Below are 20,149 nucleotides of genomic sequence, written 5' to 3' on the forward strand. Positions count from 1 at the left end.
TTTTTTTTATAATATGCAATACAGAGTTGGTATATTAAAAGGACAAGTTTTAAGATTTCCTTTATTTCTAAAAATAGTTTGTCAAATCGTTACATTTAAGCCTGCCTATGTTTTTCTTTCATTTATTAAAGAATTTTATTTTATCAGAATTTAAGTGGTTCAAAATAAGTAAACTATCAATATAGTATTTGTTTATTAATGTTTATTTATGATATTTATAGAACATTTAATTGTAACATATTATTTACCTAGACATGCTTTTTCTAGAAATTCCAGTTATATCAGACCCACGATCAGATAATGGTGCTTCAACTGTTAATTCAGTTGTACTAGAAGCAAATCCAGCTATATTTTTAGCAACACAAGTGAATGTCCCTGCATCCTCTGGAAAAACTTCTCTAATAATTAATGTCGCTACATTATCTTCGTCATAAAATATCTAAACAAAAGCAATTAATAGGTAAAAAAATCGTTATTTAACTATTAATAAAGTAAGAAGCGTTAAGTTTTTATAATGATATATTTTTATCATATAAACTATTTCATTATTAGCTTACGATTGGATTAATACTTGAAGATCTTTCTGATAAACATTACACAAAAAAAGAAAGAATTGTTTCAATATGACTTATATTAATTTACAACAATTTTTTTTTGGTAAAAACATACTTGAAAATCTTGAGAAGGTTTTATAATAGCCGTTTGTCTAAACCATGTAATTTGAGGCCTTGGAATTCCTTCTACATGACATTCAAATTGCACTGTACCACCGTCTGGTATATTTTTCGGTTGTAGTTTTTCGATAAAACGAGGAGCTGACGTTTTTTCATTTGATGAGGGTTCTAAATAAAAGTAATAAAATCAAATTTGGTAAAAAAAAATTCTAGAGAAAAAATAATATTTATATCTGAATAAAAGATACTTTGAAAAATAGGTAATTTATCAATCTTTTCATGTAATTTTTTTTGTACGTATTGAGTGTAACTAGTTTCATCTCTGAGATATATTGATGGAACCCAACCTTTTTCTTCAGTTAAATGTTTTTTTACAAGCCACCAGTCTTTATTTTTACTATCTATATCATACAATGTCATTAATTTAAATGATTTTTCACATAATAATTGTATCCTTAATTAAAAATTCAAATAATAAATACCTATTACGTGAACTTTTTCCCCTTCTACTAAATCTAAAGCATCGTCATTTTCAGCAATATAGAAACGTATTGCAAACATAATTTCACCATCACACATATCAGTATTAGTAAATTGATCCTCTGAAAAGAATACACAATCATTAGATAATAATGACGGTAATATATTCATGATTAGACAATAAAAGCGCAAAAAGCAAGAATTATTACAACTGCAAAAGCTAAAATGCTAATGCAATATTGTACCATTATATGATATATCAATTTCTTGAAGAATCTTCAGCTCAGCAGAATCTATGATAAAAAAAACCCATTATATTATTATAGTAAGATGTCAAATTATTAATATATACTTAAAAATTTTAAATTATATTAACCACGAGTGATCCATTTTTATTATATTATAAACTTACCCTGGAAAAATGGTTTGATAGATGGATTACGTTTTAATTTAACGTCTAATGATTCTTCTTCGTAAATTATGACATTGTCATCAACATTCTTTGAGTTCATTAAGTCAATATTAAAAAGTTCTTCAGAACCTTCAACAATATCATAACTTCCCCTTTTTTTGCCTCTAATATTAAACTCAATCAAATCCAAATCCTTACAATCAGATAATGTAACATCCAGACACTCAAAATGGTCAGAGGATGATGAAGTAACAGATAACTTCTTTTTAGGCAACTTAACATTGCCAGTCATAGAAATATTTTCCTCTTCGTATATATCAGATTTAATACTAAATTCTTGTTCAATATTTTCAATTTGTTTCGACGATTTCGGTATAAAGGTAACAGATACAATATCATCTTCGGGCACATGTGACAAAGTTCTTAATGAAGGACAAACTCTAGGTTTCAATTTTACATCTACTATTTCGGACGGTATTTCATCAATTGGTTTCTCGCTTTCAACCTCTTCGATAGTTACTGTGTCAGTTACAGATTCTTCTTTAATCGATGGTTTCCTTTTTGGTTTAACGGTTATATCGCTTATTTCTGTTACGTCTTCAACCGTATTTGGTTTTTCAATCTTTTTCTCTGTTATGACAACAGTATCATCGGTTTCTTCTACATCTGATGTTATTGACTTTTTCTTTTTTGGACGTTTTACGACCACTGTAGAGTCTTCTAGTTGCTTTTCGTCATTCTTCTTCAGCGAAGGTTTACGTTTAGGTTTCAATTTTACATCTACTATTTCGGACGGTATTTCATCAATTGGTTTCTCGCTTTCAACCTCTTCGATAGTTACTGTGTCAGTTACAGATTCTTCTTTAATCGATGGTTTCCGTTTAGGTTTCAATATTACATCTACTATTTCGGACGGTATTTCATCAATTGGTTTCTCGCTTTCAACCTCTTCGATAGTTACTGTGTCAGTTACAGATTTTTCTTTAATCGATGGTTTCCGTTTTGGTTTAAAGGTTATAACGCTTATTTCTGTTACGTCTTCAACCGTATTTGGTTTTTCAATCTTTTTCTCTGCTATGACAACAGTATCATCGGTTTCTTCTACATCTGATGTTATCGACTTTTTCTTTTTTGGACGTTTTACGACCACTGTAGAGTCTTCTAGTTGCTTTTCGTCATTCTTCTTCAGCGAAGGTTTACGTTTAGGTTTCAATATTACATCTACTATTTCGGACGGTATTTCATCAATTGGTTTCTCGCTTTCAACCTCTTCGATAGTTACTGTGTCAGTTACAGATTCTTCTTTAATCGATGGTTTCCGTTTTGGTTTAACGGTTATAACGCTTATTTCTGTTACGTCTTCAACCGTATTTGGTTTTTCAATCTTTTTCTCTGCTATGACAACAGTATCATCGGTTTCTTCTACATCTGATGTTATCGACTTTTTCTTTTTTGGACGTTTTACGACCACTGTAGAGTCTTCTAGTTGCTTTTCGTCATTCTTCTTCAGCGAAGGTTTACGTTTAGGTTTCAATATTACATCTACTATTTCGGACGGTATTTCATCAATTGGTTTCTCGCTTTCAACCTCTTCGATAGTTACTGTGTCAGTTACAGATTCTTCTTTAATCGATGGTTTCCGTTTTGGTTTAACGGTTATAACGCTTATTTCTGTTACGTCTTCAACCGTATTTGGTTTTTCAATCTTTTTCTCTGCTATGACAACAGTATCATCGGTTTCTTCTACATCTGATGTTATCGACTTTTTCTTTTTTGGACGTTTTACGACCACTGTAGAGTCTTCTAGTTGCTTTTCGTCATTCTTCTTCAGCGAAGGTTTACGTTTAGGTTTCAATATTACATCTACTATTTCGGACGGTATTTCATCAATTGGTTTCTCGCTTTCAACCTCTTCGATAGTTACTGTGTCAGTTACAGATTCTTCTTTAATCGATGGTTTCCGTTTTGGTTTAACGGTTATAACGCTTATTTCTGTTACGTCTTCAACCGTATTTGGTTTTTCAATCTTTTTCTCTGCTATGACAACAGTATCATCGGTTTCTTCTACATCTGATGTTATCGACTTTTTCTTTTTTGGACGTTTTACGACCACTGTAGAGTCTTCTAGTTGCTTTTCGTCATTCTTCTTCAGCGAAGGTTTACGTTTAGGTTTCAATATTACATCTACTATTTCGGACGGTATTTCATCAATTGGTTTCTCGCTTTCAACCTCTTCGATAGTTACTGTGTCAGTTACAGATTCTTCTTTAATCGATGGTTTCCGTTTAGGTTTCAATATTACATCTACTATTTCGGACGGTATTTCATCAATTGGTTTCTCAGTTTCAACCTCTTCGATAGTTACTGTGTCAGTTACAGATTCTTCTTTAATCGATGGTTTCCGTTTTGGTTTAACGGCTATAACGCTTATTTCTGTTACGTCTTCAACCGTATTTGGTTTTTCAATCTTTTTCTCTGTTATGACAACAGTATCATCAGTTACTTCTACATCTGATGTTATCGACTTTTTCTTTTTTGGACGTTTTACGACCACTGTAGAGTCTTCTAGTTGCTTTTCGTCATTCTTCTTCAGCGAAGGTTTACGTTTAGGTTTCAATTTTACATCTACTATTTCGGACGGTATTTCATCAATTGGTTTCTCGCTTTCAACCTCTTCGATAGTTACTGTGTCAGTTACAGATTCTTCTTTATTATTGTCATCAATAAAATGATCATTGTCTAAATGTATCAAAATTAATGTTTAACATTAAAAAAATTCATTAAAAAATTAAAAATAGAAGTTAAAGAATAAATATTATGATTACCAGAAATAATGTATAACAATTTGATTAGTAAAAATTAAATTGAAAAAATTAGGTCATATCATGCAATTATACTAAAGTCTAATACGAATAAAACGATATACTATTATAATATTAATAAAAGCATTGAATAGCATTACCTAGTGTATATAGTATTATATTATGTATAAATATAAATTCAGAGAATAACATTTTATGAAATTTAGATAAAAATGATTAATCATGAAGGTTGTAATTAATGAAGAATGCATAAAAAGAATTGCAAAATCATAACATTTTACTAAATATGATCAAAACATAAACGAACCTTAAAACCTTAAATTATAATAAATACCTTAAATCAAAATAAATTTCAACAAAAACAAGACACAACTAAAAATAAGATAGTTTAAAATTCCCAGCTGATGCATTACCTGATTTTATTAAGACCTCATATTGTGGTAAAACTATATCTTCTTGGGAATAATCCATTAGGTCAGATATCAAAGAAGACTGTACATTTACCGATTCCGTTTCATCGATATCTAATGTAGTATAAGTGGCTTTGTCTAATAGTTGTTCCAATGGATTACCTACGTTGCCTACTAATTCAGATATCTCAGGTTTAGTTTCTAGAACCTCTACTTCCTCTTTACCGTCTTTCACTCGTTTTATTGTTTTCTTTTTAGTTACCTTTTTCTTACCCCCTTCGATAACAGTGGTGGTTTGAATATCTACCGATTCTGTTTCATCGGGTACTAATGTAGCCTCTGTGGGTTTGTCTAATTGTGTAATATCGAGAGGCCCAACTTCTTCATCTACCAATTCAGATATTTCAGGTTTAGATTCTACAACCTCTACTTCCTCTTTACCGTCTTTCACTCGTTTTATTGTTTTCTTTTTAGTTACCTTTTTCTTACCCCCTTCGATTTCAGTGGTGGTTTGAATATCTACCGATTCTGTTTCATCGGGTACCAAAGTAGCCTCTGTGGGTTTGTCTAATGATATTGTTTCTAATGGGCCTACTTCTTCATCTACCAATTCAGATATTTCAGGTTTAGATTCTACAACCTCTACTTCCTCTTTACCGTCTTTCACTCGTTTTATTGTTTTCTTTTTAGTTACCTTTTTCTTACCCCCTTCGATAACAGTGGTGGTTTGAATATCTACCGATTCTGTTTCATCGGGTACTAATGTAGCCTCTGTGGGTTTGTCTAATTGTGTAATATCGAGAGGCCCAACTTCTTCATCTACCAATTCAGATATTTCAGGTTTAGATTCTACAACCTCTACTTCCTCTTTACCGTCTTTCACTCGTTTTATTGTTTTCTTTTTAGTTACCTTTTTCTTACCCCCTTCGATAACAGTGGTGGTTTGAATATCTACCGATTCTGTTTCATCGGGTACTAATGTAGCCTCTGTGGGTTTGTCTAATTGTGTAATATCGAGAGGCCCAACTTCTTCATCTACCAATTCAGATATTTCAGGTTTAGATTCTACAACCTCTACTTCCTCTTTACCGTCTTTCACTCGTTTTATTGTTTTCTTTTTAGTTACCTTTTTCTTACCCCCTTCGATAACAGTGGTGGTTTGAATATCTACCGATTCTGTTTCATCGGGTACTAATGTAGCCTCTGTGGGTTTGTCTAATTGTGTAATATCGAGAGGCCCAACTTCTTCATCTACCAATTCAGATATTTCAGGTTTAGATTCTACAACCTCTACTTCCTCTTTACCGTCTTTCACTCGTTTTATTGTTTTCTTTTTAGTTACCTTTTTCTTACCCCCTTCGATAACAGTGGTGGTTTGAATATCTACCGATTCTGTTTCATCGGGTACTAATGTAGCCTCTGTGGGTTTGTCTAATTGTGTAATATCGAGAGGCCCAACTTCTTCATCTACCAATTCAGATATTTCAGGTTTAGATTCTACAACCTCTACTTCCTCTTTACCGTCTTTCACTCGTTTTATTGTTTTCTTTTTAGTTACCTTTTTCTTACCCCCTTCGATAACAGTGGTGGTTTGAATATCTACCGATTCTGTTTCATCGGGTACCAATGTAGCCTCTGTGGGTTTGTCTAATGATATTGTTTCTAATGGGCCTACTTCTTCATCTACCAATTCAGATATTTCAGGTTTAGATTCTACAACCTCTACTTCCTCTTTACCGTCTTTCACTTGTTTTATTGTTTTCGTTTTGGTTACCTTTTTCTTACCCCCATTAATCATAGTGTTTGTTTTTTTCTCATTCGACTCAGAGTTAACTGCCCTCTTTTGTTTTTCTTTACTTAGGATTTGTGTGTTTTGTTTGTGTGCTGTGTGTTGATCTATTAGTACTTGTACAAGTGTTGGTGTTTGTGTCTGCTCATTTTGCTCTATCATATCTGTAATTTTTAAATTTCTTATGTGAATTTTATTTGTCCTTTTTATTTATTGTTACCGATTTAATATTCATTGCCAGGTTTTATTCATCGTTGTTTTAGGGTGTCGTCTATTTTATTTTATTTTTTGTTAGTAAGAAAAATCATAACATTGTATGTCTGTTTTCAATGTATTTTCTTATTTTTGTAATTATAAGTCTTTAATTTGGTTAATATCCAATAAGTGCGTTTTATTTTTATTTTGAAAATCATTATTTTCATTATTTCTGCTAAAATTTTTTGTGATTGTTGTTATATTATAAGTCATGTAATATGGATTACCTTGTTTATTATTTCAATGTTTATAGTTGAAGTATAGAGGTACTGCCCTACATATATTTATTGCAAATACGGTATAATTTATGAATTTAATTTACATGCTGGGTTAATATTTAATATTTATATGGATTTTATTTACTTGATTACAATTTAAGAATAAAATCCAATTTATGCTCCAAATTATAGTTCTAAAACTTCATTGCTATGGATCAAGCCATTTTTATCCAGGGTTAAAAATTGCATAAATTGTATATTTGATTAATTAAAAGTAGGCGTTATATTATATACAATATATTAATTTATAGCCATCTAATTTATCGAATAGTAAATATAATTTTTTTATTGTTTTTCTCATGATATATTTTAAATGTTCATCTTTTATACTTTATAAGAGTATCAACTTTAATGTTTTAAATAGCCAATAACACCAAATTAAATATTTTTATTTATAATGTTAACAACATTTGGACCAGTATTTTGGATATTTAAAGTATTGAATGGAGTTGATGAGTATGCGTTGCTATATTTATAACTTAACACTGCCTGGCACTACTATTCCTCTCATCTAGAATAAATATGTCAGTAACTTTCGAAATACTAATTGAAAAGTTGTTATAGACCAGTCATTTTCTTAATTATATCATTATCTAATAAATAAAAATAATTAATTAAGTGTTTTCCCATTTGAAAAAATTTAAGTTTTACTTATACTTTATAAGGGTGCCTTATAAAGAATAAGAATTGAACATGAAAATTTCTTAATTATTGATACATTGAGAAATGTATCAATAATAGTATATTTTTATTTTTCGACTATTCAAGTGACATGATAAGTGAATTACTCTGTACATGAGAAAGTTAATGTGATAGACTTTTCGACCAATTTTAATTCAGACCAAAAGGATCTTAATTCAAGTAAAAAAAAAATAATCATGATTAGTGTAGGAGGCAAGGACAGTAATATTTAAAAATAAAATGCCTCTATAATTTCAAATCTGATAAACTAAATTTCGTGAATATAAAAATTTTGTATGTTCATTTTCCAAAGTTAGAAATATATTAAATAAGTTACTGAATATTATTCAGTTAATAATATGATTTATAATATAATCATAAAATCATTATCAAAAAATTAAATGACAATTAAAATTTAAATAACAAACAACAAAAATTTTTTTTGTTGGATTATTTTTTTTAAGTATGATGTTTTTTAAAGTAACTAGATCAGCTCTAATACTGCTGACTAATAGTAAGTAAAAAATAATAACGATAGTATACATTAAAAAAAAAAAAGGAAAAATTTTCTACTAAGATCCTATTTATTTTATCCTTATTCTTCTAGGAATTAATTCAAATTATTACACAACCTAAATAATAGTAATAATATANAATAATTAAAATTATTTTGATTTGATATCTTACCATTATTATCACTGAAAGTACAAGTAATAATTAAAAAAAAAACAATAAAACCTATTAATTTGTGGATTTCCCGAATTTTCAGCATGAAAAAACCATAAAAATTAAAAATAAATAATACTATGATATTTCTTGCAAAATTCTAGTACAAATTGATATGTAACACTAAAATTTCGATTCATCCAATTTTAGGGGCGGAAATGAGGGGAAATGGCCAATTTTTTGGACAAAATCGAGTGACCCCTCAATTTGTACGAGAATTTTGCGGGAAATATCGTGGTATGATTTATTTTTATTTTTGGGGAAATCCCGGGGGGTTATTTCAAAACTTCCCCAATTTTGGGAAAAAAAAAAAAAAAAAACGAGGTCATTGTTTACACACTCCAAGGATACTCGCCTATATATTACTATGGTTCGAAAGATTTACACCCTGTAGACAATTTATTTTTTATCATACTTAGAACAAAATATTTTATATTTTGACTCTATTATTGTGAGTCAAATTTTGGAATTTAAAGCAATATGAAAAATTAAATTAAATTTTCTATATTTGTGTCATTTTATCCTCCCAATACACTTATGCGAATTATTAAATTATTGGATTTAATCTATAATTTATATAAAGACTTATAATTTCATAAATAATTTATGCGTTAATTTTATTGTTATACATTTATGACATAGTTTGTTTATCTTTGTTCGTACTATGTTAATTATACAACCTACAATAGCTAACTCAATACTCCCTAAAATGGGGTATTTAACCTTGTTAATATATAGCAATATATATATGTATTTTTTAAATTTAATTCACAAATTAATACTTATACTTAAATAAGATATTTTGTCTGTTAAACTATCAATATAAAATATGCACCACAAAAATTTCTTAGAAATTTTATTATTCTAAGAGAAATATAGGGTGTTTTCTTACCTGTTTCGGTATAAGAAACGGAAGCCCGCTTTTCTAATTTGTGTTCTGGTTTTATACCAATAACTGTATCGATAACACAATCTTCTTTAACATTTATCCATTGCAAATTAGCTGGTATACATAATTTGGCTTTTTCTTTCAGTGGAATTTTTAAGTTAAAAGTTATTGGTTGCATTTCTGAAAAGATTTCCTTTTGTTCAATAGATTGGAACTCTATTAAACTTTGATTTATATTTTGTTGGTTAGGATTTTTTTCTTGTATTATAGGATTTTCGTTTTCCGTTGCTATAAGTTCTTCAACCATCAGAGGTTTTAGTTCGTCGAACTTGACATCAATTTTTTTGTTTGTGGTTCTATCTAATTTTAGTTTTCCAACATTTATTAATAGTATTTCTTCAGATACTTGTAAATAATTTTTTTCATCGGTGAGTGATGAAGTGGCAGATTTTTTTCTTAATGGTTTACTAGCGAACATCTTTTCTCTATCTATACATGTTACTTCAATTACTTCAGCACTCTTATTTGGTGTTTCATACAATATTGATGCAATAGATGAATTAGGTTTAAAATCTTCATTGAAAGTATCTTCTTTTTCAGAAATAACTTGTTCACTAATTGTTACAACTTCCAAATTGTCCATTTGTACATTTGCTTTTAACAGTTGTTGATGTTTAATTAATAAATCATCTTCTTTCCATTCAGAATTAATACTAGAAATGATAATACTAGATTGTTCATCTCCAACTGTAACAAAAGCATTCTGATTTTCAGGAAGATATAATTTTAATTTTCCTAAATTTTCATTTATTTCTGTTTCTTCAAGTATTATAGCTTCATTGTTTTTTGTTTTTATACATGCTTTTGAAGTTTTAATTTTTGATTTTGATTCCATCTCCGATTCTTTTTCATTACTTTCTATATTGGTAACAAAAATACTAGAAGATGTGTCTTCAATTATTAATTTTGCTTGTTTTTCTTTTGGAAGTTTAATATCTTTTAAGATTCCTTCTTTTTCAGAAACAACTTGTTCAGTACTTATAATGTTTTCAAAATTATCTTTGATGATTCTCGCTTTTTGCTCTTTTTTGAATATTGGCTGAAATACGTTTTCTGATTCAATTACGTTTAATTCAGATTGAATAATACCTTCAAACATTAATTGTGTTTCGTTAGCGAGAACAGTTTCTATAGGGGATTCATAATGCATATTTGCTGTTTCAATTGCAGCTATAACTTCAGTTTTATCAGCAACTGGATATGAAATAATATTAGAAATATTTGCATTTTTGGTTATTTGGTTAGATGTTATTAATTTACTCTCCTTTTCATCAGCATTTATTTCTAAAATAGATATATTAACATTATCTACAAAATTAATTATTGCGTTTTGGTTGGATGGCTTTTCAAGTGTATCAAAATACAGTTCTTTTTCGATTGTTAAATTATCTGTAACTGAAATGACATTATGTAATGTTTGTACTTCAGAAGCTTGCTTATGAACAGGTTTATCTAGCTTAAATGATTGCTCTGATTCATTAATTAATGGTTGTAGAACATTAAGAGAATTATCTTCTTTCAATAGTACATTTGCTTTATATTCATCATATTTATAATTTTTATTAAACTCTACTTCATTTTCCAATATATTTACTTCAGTTGAAGTAATAATATCATTAGATTTCACGAGTGTCACGCTAGCATTTTCTACTTTCAAATTTGTTAATGGTACGTCGGTAACGTTTGTTGAAGAATATATTTCAGATGTTTGCGGAATTTCATATAAATCACTTATTGATGGCAAAGCTTGCTTTTTAATAAAAATATCATTTTCCGAAGAGAATACTTTACTTTCAGTATCAGGTAAGACTTCACTTATTATTAAACTATTGTTTAAAATCATAGTGAGATCAGCAGTTTTAGTGTTAGTTTTAACTAATGGTAGCTCTTTTTCGCTTTCATGAATAATTGTTTCTATTTGAGTGACAGTTGTATGAGGTTCTTGGTTTATTTTTACTGAAGCTCCTTCAGGATATTTTTCATTAAAATCTATAGGCTGAATGATTGTATAAATGCCTGTCGTTTCTGTTCCTTCATTCACTATAAACTCATTTTCAGCAGTTTGAGATTTAGGTTTTTTAGAAATAATCAATATACCTTCTTTATCATCCGTAATTACTTCGGTAACATTGATACTTTTTAATTTGGTAACATTTATATCAGCTGTGCATATTTTATCAAAATCATCTCTAGAATACAACTGTTTTTCTTTATCTGCAGCAGATACAACAGTTGTTTGAATGCTTTCAAAAGTATGTTGAATTTGATTAGCCAAACATTTATTTAATTTTGAACTTTGTAGATATCCTACAGCTGTATTTTGAACAATCTCCATTTTTTCTGCAACCTCTTGGTTAGAAGTTATATTAATAAAAGCATTCTTAGTGGAAGGTATTTTTATTATACTAAGATGTTCTTCAACTTCTTCGGGAACTACTTCACTGATTGTTTTTACCTCTTTATTTGTTTCTATATTTATTCCTGCAAGAGCTTTGTTTGGTTTAAATTTATCATAAAAAAATTCTTCTTGTTCTTGAAACATACTATCAATAACTATAACACCATGTGATAATTCTTTACTTGGTGTAGCCTTATAAGTATTGACAGTTAATGATTCTATTTTATTCGTATTTTCGTCAGTTGTAATCTCGTAAACATCACTTACTTTAATACAATCAACTATATTAACTGATGCATGTTTTTTATTTAGTTTTGTTGAAAACACTTGTAATAATTCTTTATCGCCTGTAATAATTTCGTATATATTTGGTACATCAATTGTATTAAGTTCGATATTTGCAAACTCTTCTTTTACTTTAGAGGGAAGGATTTTTAGTTTACATTCTTTTTCCAAAGGATTATTTTCGAATTGATTTAATGTGCAATGCGGAACAAAATATGATTTTACAATTTTTTTATTAGGTTTTTGATCAGGTAAAGGTGCTATTGCAATACATGTGTCATTTTCTTGTTTTTGAACAACTGATTTTACATCGTATATTAATTTTTCTTCCACTTGTTGAGGTACATTAATGACTGATTCTTTCAACAAACCTTCTTTTTCTTCCACGATTATTGATATTGTATTTAAACTTTCACACACTGGAAAAATTTGTGAAGCAATTTTTGGCGACGGCTTTACTTTACTTTGATAACTTGATTCACACTCAAGAGAATTAATTTCTGTAATAAAAATTTCATTCAGAGGCTTGACATTTTTAATAGCTTTTGAATGTTTTACTGGTGTTTCGATAAATAGAAGAGCGTCATAAGAAATTTCTATTTCTTCAGTAATAAATGTTTCTTGTTCATTGTATGATAAATCAGCTTTCTGCTCCTTAGACTTTTCTGCAATTAAAAATTCATTTTCATTTTCTTGACTAGTTACCTCTGTAACTTCGATGTTGAAGTCAGAAACAGCTTTTACATTACACGTTTTCAGGACATTTTTAGATGGTTTAAATGGTATTTCAGTTTCGTTATACACAGTTTCAGTGACAACAACACTTTGATATTCTACAGGTTTTGAAGTTATAACTAATGATGTCGGTGATGGTAAATCATTTAATTTTTTTGTTGATTGCCCTGAAATTATTTCTGAAGTCAAAGCAATTGTTTTAGTATCTGAAATATTACACTTTGCATTTAGCATAAGAGGAAATGCGCTAGAGGTTAAATTACCTTCCTGTTCATCAATGAATAATTCAGTGACATTGACAGAATTATCTAAAATTAGATTTATCGATGCAGTTATATTTGGTGTTTTATTAATAATTCTAAACTGACCTTCTTTTTCATTTACATCAACTTCTGTAGTATTAATGCTATCTAATAAAGAATATTCAGACTTTGCATAATTTTCATTCAGATGTGGTATATCCATTGAGCCAATTATTTCATATGTATTTTTTTCTAAATGTTCTGGTGCTCTAAGTATATCTTTGTTTAATATTTCATTCGCAATATATGTTTTTAATGGATAAATATTTAGGTTAATTTCTTTTTCATTAGTAGTTGTCGATACTATAATGATACTATTATTTTTCGTATAGTCCAATATAGCCTCTTTATCAATATGTTGATCTTTATGTATTAAAATATTTTCTTGTTCTAAAGGATTAATTTCAAAAACTTCCAAAGCTTTGCTGGGTTCTATAACTTCCTGCACATTTTTAGTATTAAAATTTAAATTCGGCATATTATGTTCTTGTATTGAACTTAATATTTCTTCAACCTGATAACTTTCATGATACGAAAATTTCTGTGTTGCATTATTGAAAATAGGAAAATGATCATTTGTAAATGGAAGTTCCTTTTCTAATGTAGAAATTTCAGTTATAGTACAACTCTTCGAATTTTCAATAATATGATACTGTGCTAATTTACTATCCACATTTTGATGGATAAAACTAGTTTCTGAGTCATGAAAAATAATTTCTGATGTTTCTAATCCATGTAATTCATCTGCTTGAACAATATGTGCAACTCTTTCGCCTATCAAATCAGTTGTGAGATCTTCAATTGGACTTTGGGGCAAAATTTCTGTTGTTTCAGCAATGATTATACTAGAAATTGATAGACTAGCGTTCTTTTTTCTCTTATTATCTTTTTCTATGGAAAATTCATTTTTTGTATCTAACTGTACAGGTTTAAATATAATTAAACTATTCCTTTCCTCGAAATTTACATCAACGCACTTTTGTAAAGGACAAACAGATGGAAAAAAATGACTTTCTTGTTCAAAAACAGAAACTTCTGATTGCTCAAATATGTTGTACGGTTTTTGTGACTTCAAAGCAGTTACTGTTTGTGGTTTAAGTGTTTCAAAATCATTAATGGATTCACACACGGTCGTTTCTGAAGTAATGTGAGACTCATCAAATATTATATTCTCACTATCTAACACACGAGTTTTATTTTTGTTTAATTCTAACAACGACTCTTTCTCGTGTGTTAATATTTCTAATACACTAATAGGGACATCCAATTCTGAATAAACCTCATCTGCTTCTTTTTTATCCGGTATAAGAGCATTCGTAAATGAATTTTCAGATTCAGCAGCAATTGTAATACTACTTTCTATACCACGTAGCGCTTCTTGTGTATAATGTCCCTTAACAGTAGTAGGTTTATCTTCTGTTACCGAAGCAACATTTTCACAAGTTGTTACTTCGTGCTCCTCCACAGTGTTCATAAGAACAAAATTTGGTCGAGCTTTTTCTTCAGTTGGTTTAATAATACCAGATAGTGTTTCCTCTCTATTATCGGGAATGATTTCAGATACTTCTATATATCGATCATCTAGAACAACACTAGAATCGAGAGAAAATGAAGATGGAAATTTAGGCGTTGTAAAAATGCTTTCTTTTTCAGCAACTGTAGTTTCATAAAATACAATGCTATCTAAAGTGCTTTGTTCATGGCGAGCTTGGAATTTCGGTACAGTTGGTAGTGAAAATTCCAAAAAGTTATCACAGGTAACGAGCTCAGAATTTTCTGTAGTTTGTAAAGATACAATTTCCGACTTAGCTATATCAGATTGTGGGATTTTCATCGTACTTGTAGAGTTTTCGCACTCTAATATAGATTGTTCTTCAACGTTAATTCCCTCTATTTCATTTATACTCATTTGTGCATTTCTTTGTGTTTTATTAGATTGCTCTAATAAATTGCTTTCAGATTCATTTACTGTGGTAATCTCCAATTGACAAGACTTAAATGGAACATGACCAACTTTCGCTACTTTACTTGTCTGTTTATCAACCTTCAAAATATCTACATCCTCGTTGGATATTATTTCCGCTGTTTCAGCGATATCATGACTACTGTACGAAGTGTTTGCTTGATAGCTTTTAGGAATTATCTCAGCAATTAGGTTTGATTCAACATCAAAAGCGCATACTTCCTTAATGATGAGTGAATTCCTATCGACAATATTAGTATTAGCAATTTCAGTTGTTTTAACTAAATTGTCATCAAGTTTTTCTATAGTACTCCCTGTGATAACTTCCTCTACAGTTATCGTCTGTAAAGTATGTGTAGGAGAAATTATAGATTTATGTGAATAAGGTAATAATTTCAATTTTAAAATCTCTTCTTGTTCGGCTATTACAGCTTCTTCTACGACAATACTTTTACTAGATTCGTAGTTGACTTCTGGTAAAATAGATGTAGGTTTTGCTAACTCTTCTAACGGTACGTTAGTATCGTGCACATTTATTTGAGTTATTTGCTTTGCTACGACTTCCTCAATAGTAGAAATCGCTTCTTCTGGTTTATACTTTAAGTTGGAAACAAGTTCAGACAGTAAATCATTTGTATTCACTTCAGTAACATGAAAAGATTGTTTTTCACTAAAATTATTTTCAGCTGATACTTTCTTGGTTGGTATTATAGTTAAATCAATTTCATTTTCAATGGAAATTACTTCAACAATATTTGGAACTTCTAATACTTGAATAGAAGTCTCCACTTTCTTATGTTCAGGTATTGGATTGATTATTAAATTACTTTCTAATTCATTAGTTTGAACAAATGATGACGTACAAACCTTTTTAGTACACTCGAATTGTGCAATACTGTTACACTTCTCGGGTACACGTGTAACGAAAGAATCTTCACTTTCATTGTGTTCAACTACATTAACTGTTAAACCACTTAGAGGTATAACACCATACTTAGCAGTTGATCTTTCCGACGTCCGTGCACTAGGTAATATCATATCATTTTCCTGTAAAACTATCTCACTTATTTGTAAACACTTTTCTGGAATAACAGAAAGGTCTGCGTTATACTCTTCAGGCACTTGCCGAGAATTTAAATTTTCTTCTTTTTCGGATGCTATAACATTAATATTTGCATAAGAATTTGCTAATTCAACAGAAAAAATAGCAACACTAGACGGAAGTTTTTGTGGTAAGATTAAATGACCAATTGTATCTAAGAGACATTTTTGTTCATTTAATAATCCTTCGTTGTTAATAACCGAGAGTTTTGCATTAGATGAAAAGGAATTATTAGTATCAAAGAGATTTTCTTCAACATCAAGGGTAGTAATTACAGATTGCTCAAATATGTTGTACGGTTTTTGTGACTTCAAAGCAGTTACTGTTTGTGGTTTAAGTGTTTCAAAATCATTAATGGATTCACACACGGTCGTTTCTGAAGTAATGTGAGACTCATCAAATATTATATTCTCACTATCTAACACACGAGTTTTATTTTTGTTTAATTCTAACAACGACTCTTTCTCGTGTGTTAATATTTCTAATACACTAATAGGGACATCCAATTCTGAATAAACCTCATCTGCTTCTTTTTTATCCGGTATAAGAGCATTCGTAAATGAATTTTCAGATTCAGCAGCAATTGTAATACTACTTTCTATACCACGTAGCGCTTCTTGTGTATAATGTCCCTTAACAGTAGTAGGTTTATCTTCTGTTACCGAAGCAACATTTTCACAAGTTGTTACTTCGTGCTCCTCCACAGTGTTCATAAGAACAAAATTTGGTCGAGCTTTTTCTTCAGTTGGTTTAATAATACCAGATAGTGTTTCCTCTCTATTATCGGGAATGATTTCAGATACTTCTATATATCGATCATCTAGAACAACACTAGAATCGAGAGAAAATGAAGATGGAAATTTAGGCGTTGTAAAAATGCTTTCTTTTTCAGCAACTGTAGTTTCATAAAATACAATGCTATCTAAAGTGCTTTGTTCATGGCGAGCTTGGAATTTCGGTACAGTTGGTAGTGAAAATTCCAAAAAGTTATCACAGGTAACGAGCTCAGAATTTTCTGTAGTTTGTAAAGATACAATTTCCGACTTAGCTATATCAGATTGTGGGATTTTCATCGTACTTGTAGAGTTTTCGCACTCTAATATAGATTGTTCTTCAACGTTAATTCCCTCTATTTCATTTATACTCATTTGTGCATTTCTTTGTGTTTTATTAGATTGCTCTAATAAATTGCTTTCAGATTCATTTACTGTGGTAATCTCCAATTGACAAGACTTAAATGGAACATGACCAACTTTCGCTACTTTACTTGTCTGTTTATCAACCTTCAAAATATCTACATCCTCGTTGGATATTATTTCCGCTGTTTCAGCGATATCATGACTACTGTACGAAGTGTTTGCTTGATAGCTTTTAGGAATTATCTCAGCAATTAGGTTTGATTCAACATCAAAAGCGCATACTTCCTTAATGATGAGTGAATTCCTATCGACAATATTAGTATTAGCAATTTCAGTTGTTTTAACTAAATTGTCATCAAGTTTTTCTATAGTACTCCCTGTGATAACTTCCTCTACAGTTATCGTCTGTAAAGTATGTGTAGGAGAAATTATAGATTTATGTGAATAAGGTAATAATTTCAATTTTAAAATCTCTTCTTGTTCGGCTATTACAGCTTCTTCTACGACAATACTTTTACTAGATTCGTAGTTGACTTCTGGTAAAATAGATGTAGGTTTTGCTAACTCTTCTAACGGTACGTTAGTATCGTGCACATTTATTTGAGTTATTTGCTTTGCTACGACTTCCTCAATAGTAGAAATCGCTTCTTCTGGTTTATACTTTAAGTTGGAAACAAGTTCAGACAGTAAATCATTTGTATTCACTTCAGTAACATGAAAAGATTGTTTTTCACTAAAATTATTTTCAGCTGATACTTTCTTGGTTGGTATTATAGTTAAATCAATTTCATTTTCAATGGAAATTACTTCAACAATATTTGGAACTTCTAATACTTGAATAGAAGTCTCCACTTTCTTATGTTCAGGTATTGGATTGATTATTAAATTACTTTCTAATTCATTAGTTTGAACAAATGATGACGTACAAACCTTTTTAGTACACTCGAATTGTGCAATACTGTTACACTTCTCGGGTACACGTGTAACGAAAGAATCTTCACTTTCATTGTGTTCAACTACATTAACTGTTAAACCACTTAGAGGTATAACACCATACTTAGCAGTTGATCTTTCCGACGTCCGTGCACTAGGTAATATCATATCATTTTCCTGTAAAACTATCTCACTTATTTGTAAACACTTTTCTGGAATAACAGAAAGGTCTGCGTTATACTCTTCAGGCACTTGCCGAGAATTTAAATTTTCTTCTTTTTCTGATGTTTCCATTTGGAATGTAGATAAGACATTATTTGAAAAAACTAATTGTTTTTCAGCAATTTCTGTTGGTACTATTAATTCAGGAATGTACATTTGTAGTTTAGATTCTGGATTAATTTCGGTTATACTTAATTGGTTATATATTGGTTTAAATTGAATAGATACCTTCTCGTTGAGCAATTCAACTGTTTGTAAATCGCTTTCAACGTGTCCTTCGTTGATTTCAAGAATAGATAAACATTCGTTTTCGATAATTTCTTTTGTAGCCTTTTTTTTATCTGGAATAGGTTTTATTTGATGTATTCCTTCTTTGTTTGTAGGTATTATTTCTGTGATAATTTTTGTTGTATGCGAAATTATTTCAAAGTTTGCTTTCTCATGTTGAGGTTTTACTTTATATGTATTTTCTGCAACAGTTTGATTGAATTGTACCTCATTAATGTCTATACTTAAATTTGGAATAATTTTGTGTTTAGCTACACATGATAATGTTTTATTATTCTTCAGTAATCCTACTAAAAACTGCGTATCAGGATATTCAATAGCAATACCTTCCTTAATTTTTATTGTTGATGAAGCTATACATTTTTTGTAATTTAAAGTGTCTTTTATGTATTCTTCTTTTTCTTCTCCTTGAATCATTATTTTTTCTACTGCATTGTGGGGAATTACAATTATTTTAGCTTCGACCACTTTTGGTTCGATATTATTAAATAATATAACTTCTTGTTTTTTTATAGCTTTATTAATAATTTTGGGAGTTTCAAGTATGACACTGTGCAGAACTGGGTACTTTTCTATGCACAATTTTTCAATAGCTTCGTCTGGAATTAACTCTTCATCAATAATTGACTCGTTTTCTTTAATATTTTTCGTTTTTTCTTTTTCGTATTCTATAGAGTTTTTTTTTTGAAGATTGTTAATTTTTTTACTTCTTCGTTGGCATTTATTATTTGATTCTTTCTCTTTAATAGTTATAATACTATGTTTTCGATTATTATTCTTTGTTTTGAAGTCACCATTGATATTTGTTATAATTATATCATTCTCTTCCGTTATTTGATGACTACCAACATTTTCTGCGGATAAATTAAATTTCCAAAATAAAGTAAATTATTTTGTTTCCATCGCAAGCATCACAGACACGGATAACACAGAAACAATAGAAAATATAAAAAAGTAATTAACAAGCATAATTAAAGAATATAGCCAACTAGTTGAATATGCTAGAAGAGATGGTATTATAATAATTATTATGATACCATATAATTATTAAGCAAATTGAGATTTTTATCTGATGTACCCTCTAAAAATTATTTTATTTGATAAGTTTAACAGACATATTACTTCATTGAAATAAATATATATATATTTATATATATATATAAAAGGTTTGGTTGTTAAAATCTGGCAATGAATATCATTATTGATATACTATTTAATATTTTTAATACTAAAACCGTAATATTAATTATTACAACATTTATTTTTTTTTTTTCTAATACAACCAAATTCGTCCTCCTCATGACAA

General features: G+C 29.4%; 1 protein-coding gene and 1 long non-coding RNA gene across 51 annotated transcripts in view; one reads left to right on the forward strand and one right to left on the reverse strand.

Annotated features, from left to right (window-relative positions):
- LOC126904244 (titin) overlaps positions 1-20,149 on the reverse strand; it is a 130,847-nt gene that overhangs the window by 22,599 nt on the left and 88,099 nt on the right. For 19 of the 50 annotated variants that reach the window (XM_050683111.1, XM_050683109.1, XM_050683115.1 and 16 more), the window contains 9 exons: positions 9,420-19,697; positions 3,917-4,305; positions 2,773-3,796; positions 1,567-2,451; positions 1,400-1,447; positions 1,157-1,276; positions 923-1,075; positions 670-842; positions 249-439 (listed from right to left, as the gene is read on the reverse strand). In XM_050683111.1, coding sequence (XP_050539068.1) covers positions 249-439; positions 670-842; positions 923-1,075; positions 1,157-1,276; positions 1,400-1,447; positions 1,567-2,451; positions 2,773-3,796; positions 3,917-4,305; positions 9,420-19,697 — 13,261 coding nt within the window. Of the gene's footprint in view, positions 1-248; positions 440-669; positions 843-922; positions 1,076-1,156; positions 1,277-1,399; positions 1,448-1,566; positions 2,513-2,772; positions 3,856-3,916; positions 4,306-9,419; positions 19,698-20,149 lie in introns of all 50 variants that reach the window. The other 31 variants (XM_050683103.1, XM_050683090.1, XM_050683095.1 and 28 more) reach the window with 31 other exon arrangements.
- Positions 5,009-6,425, forward strand: LOC126904250 (uncharacterized). Its single transcript, XR_007703700.1, has 2 exons — positions 5,009-5,206; positions 5,423-6,425. It is a non-coding gene; the product is annotated as an uncharacterized LOC126904250 (long non-coding RNA).

This window comes from Daktulosphaira vitifoliae, unplaced genomic scaffold, assembly GCF_025091365.1.
Source record: "Daktulosphaira vitifoliae isolate Bord-2020 unplaced genomic scaffold, ASM2509136v1 Scaffold_4, whole genome shotgun sequence".
NCBI lineage: Eukaryota > Metazoa > Arthropoda > Insecta > Hemiptera > Phylloxeridae > Daktulosphaira > Daktulosphaira vitifoliae.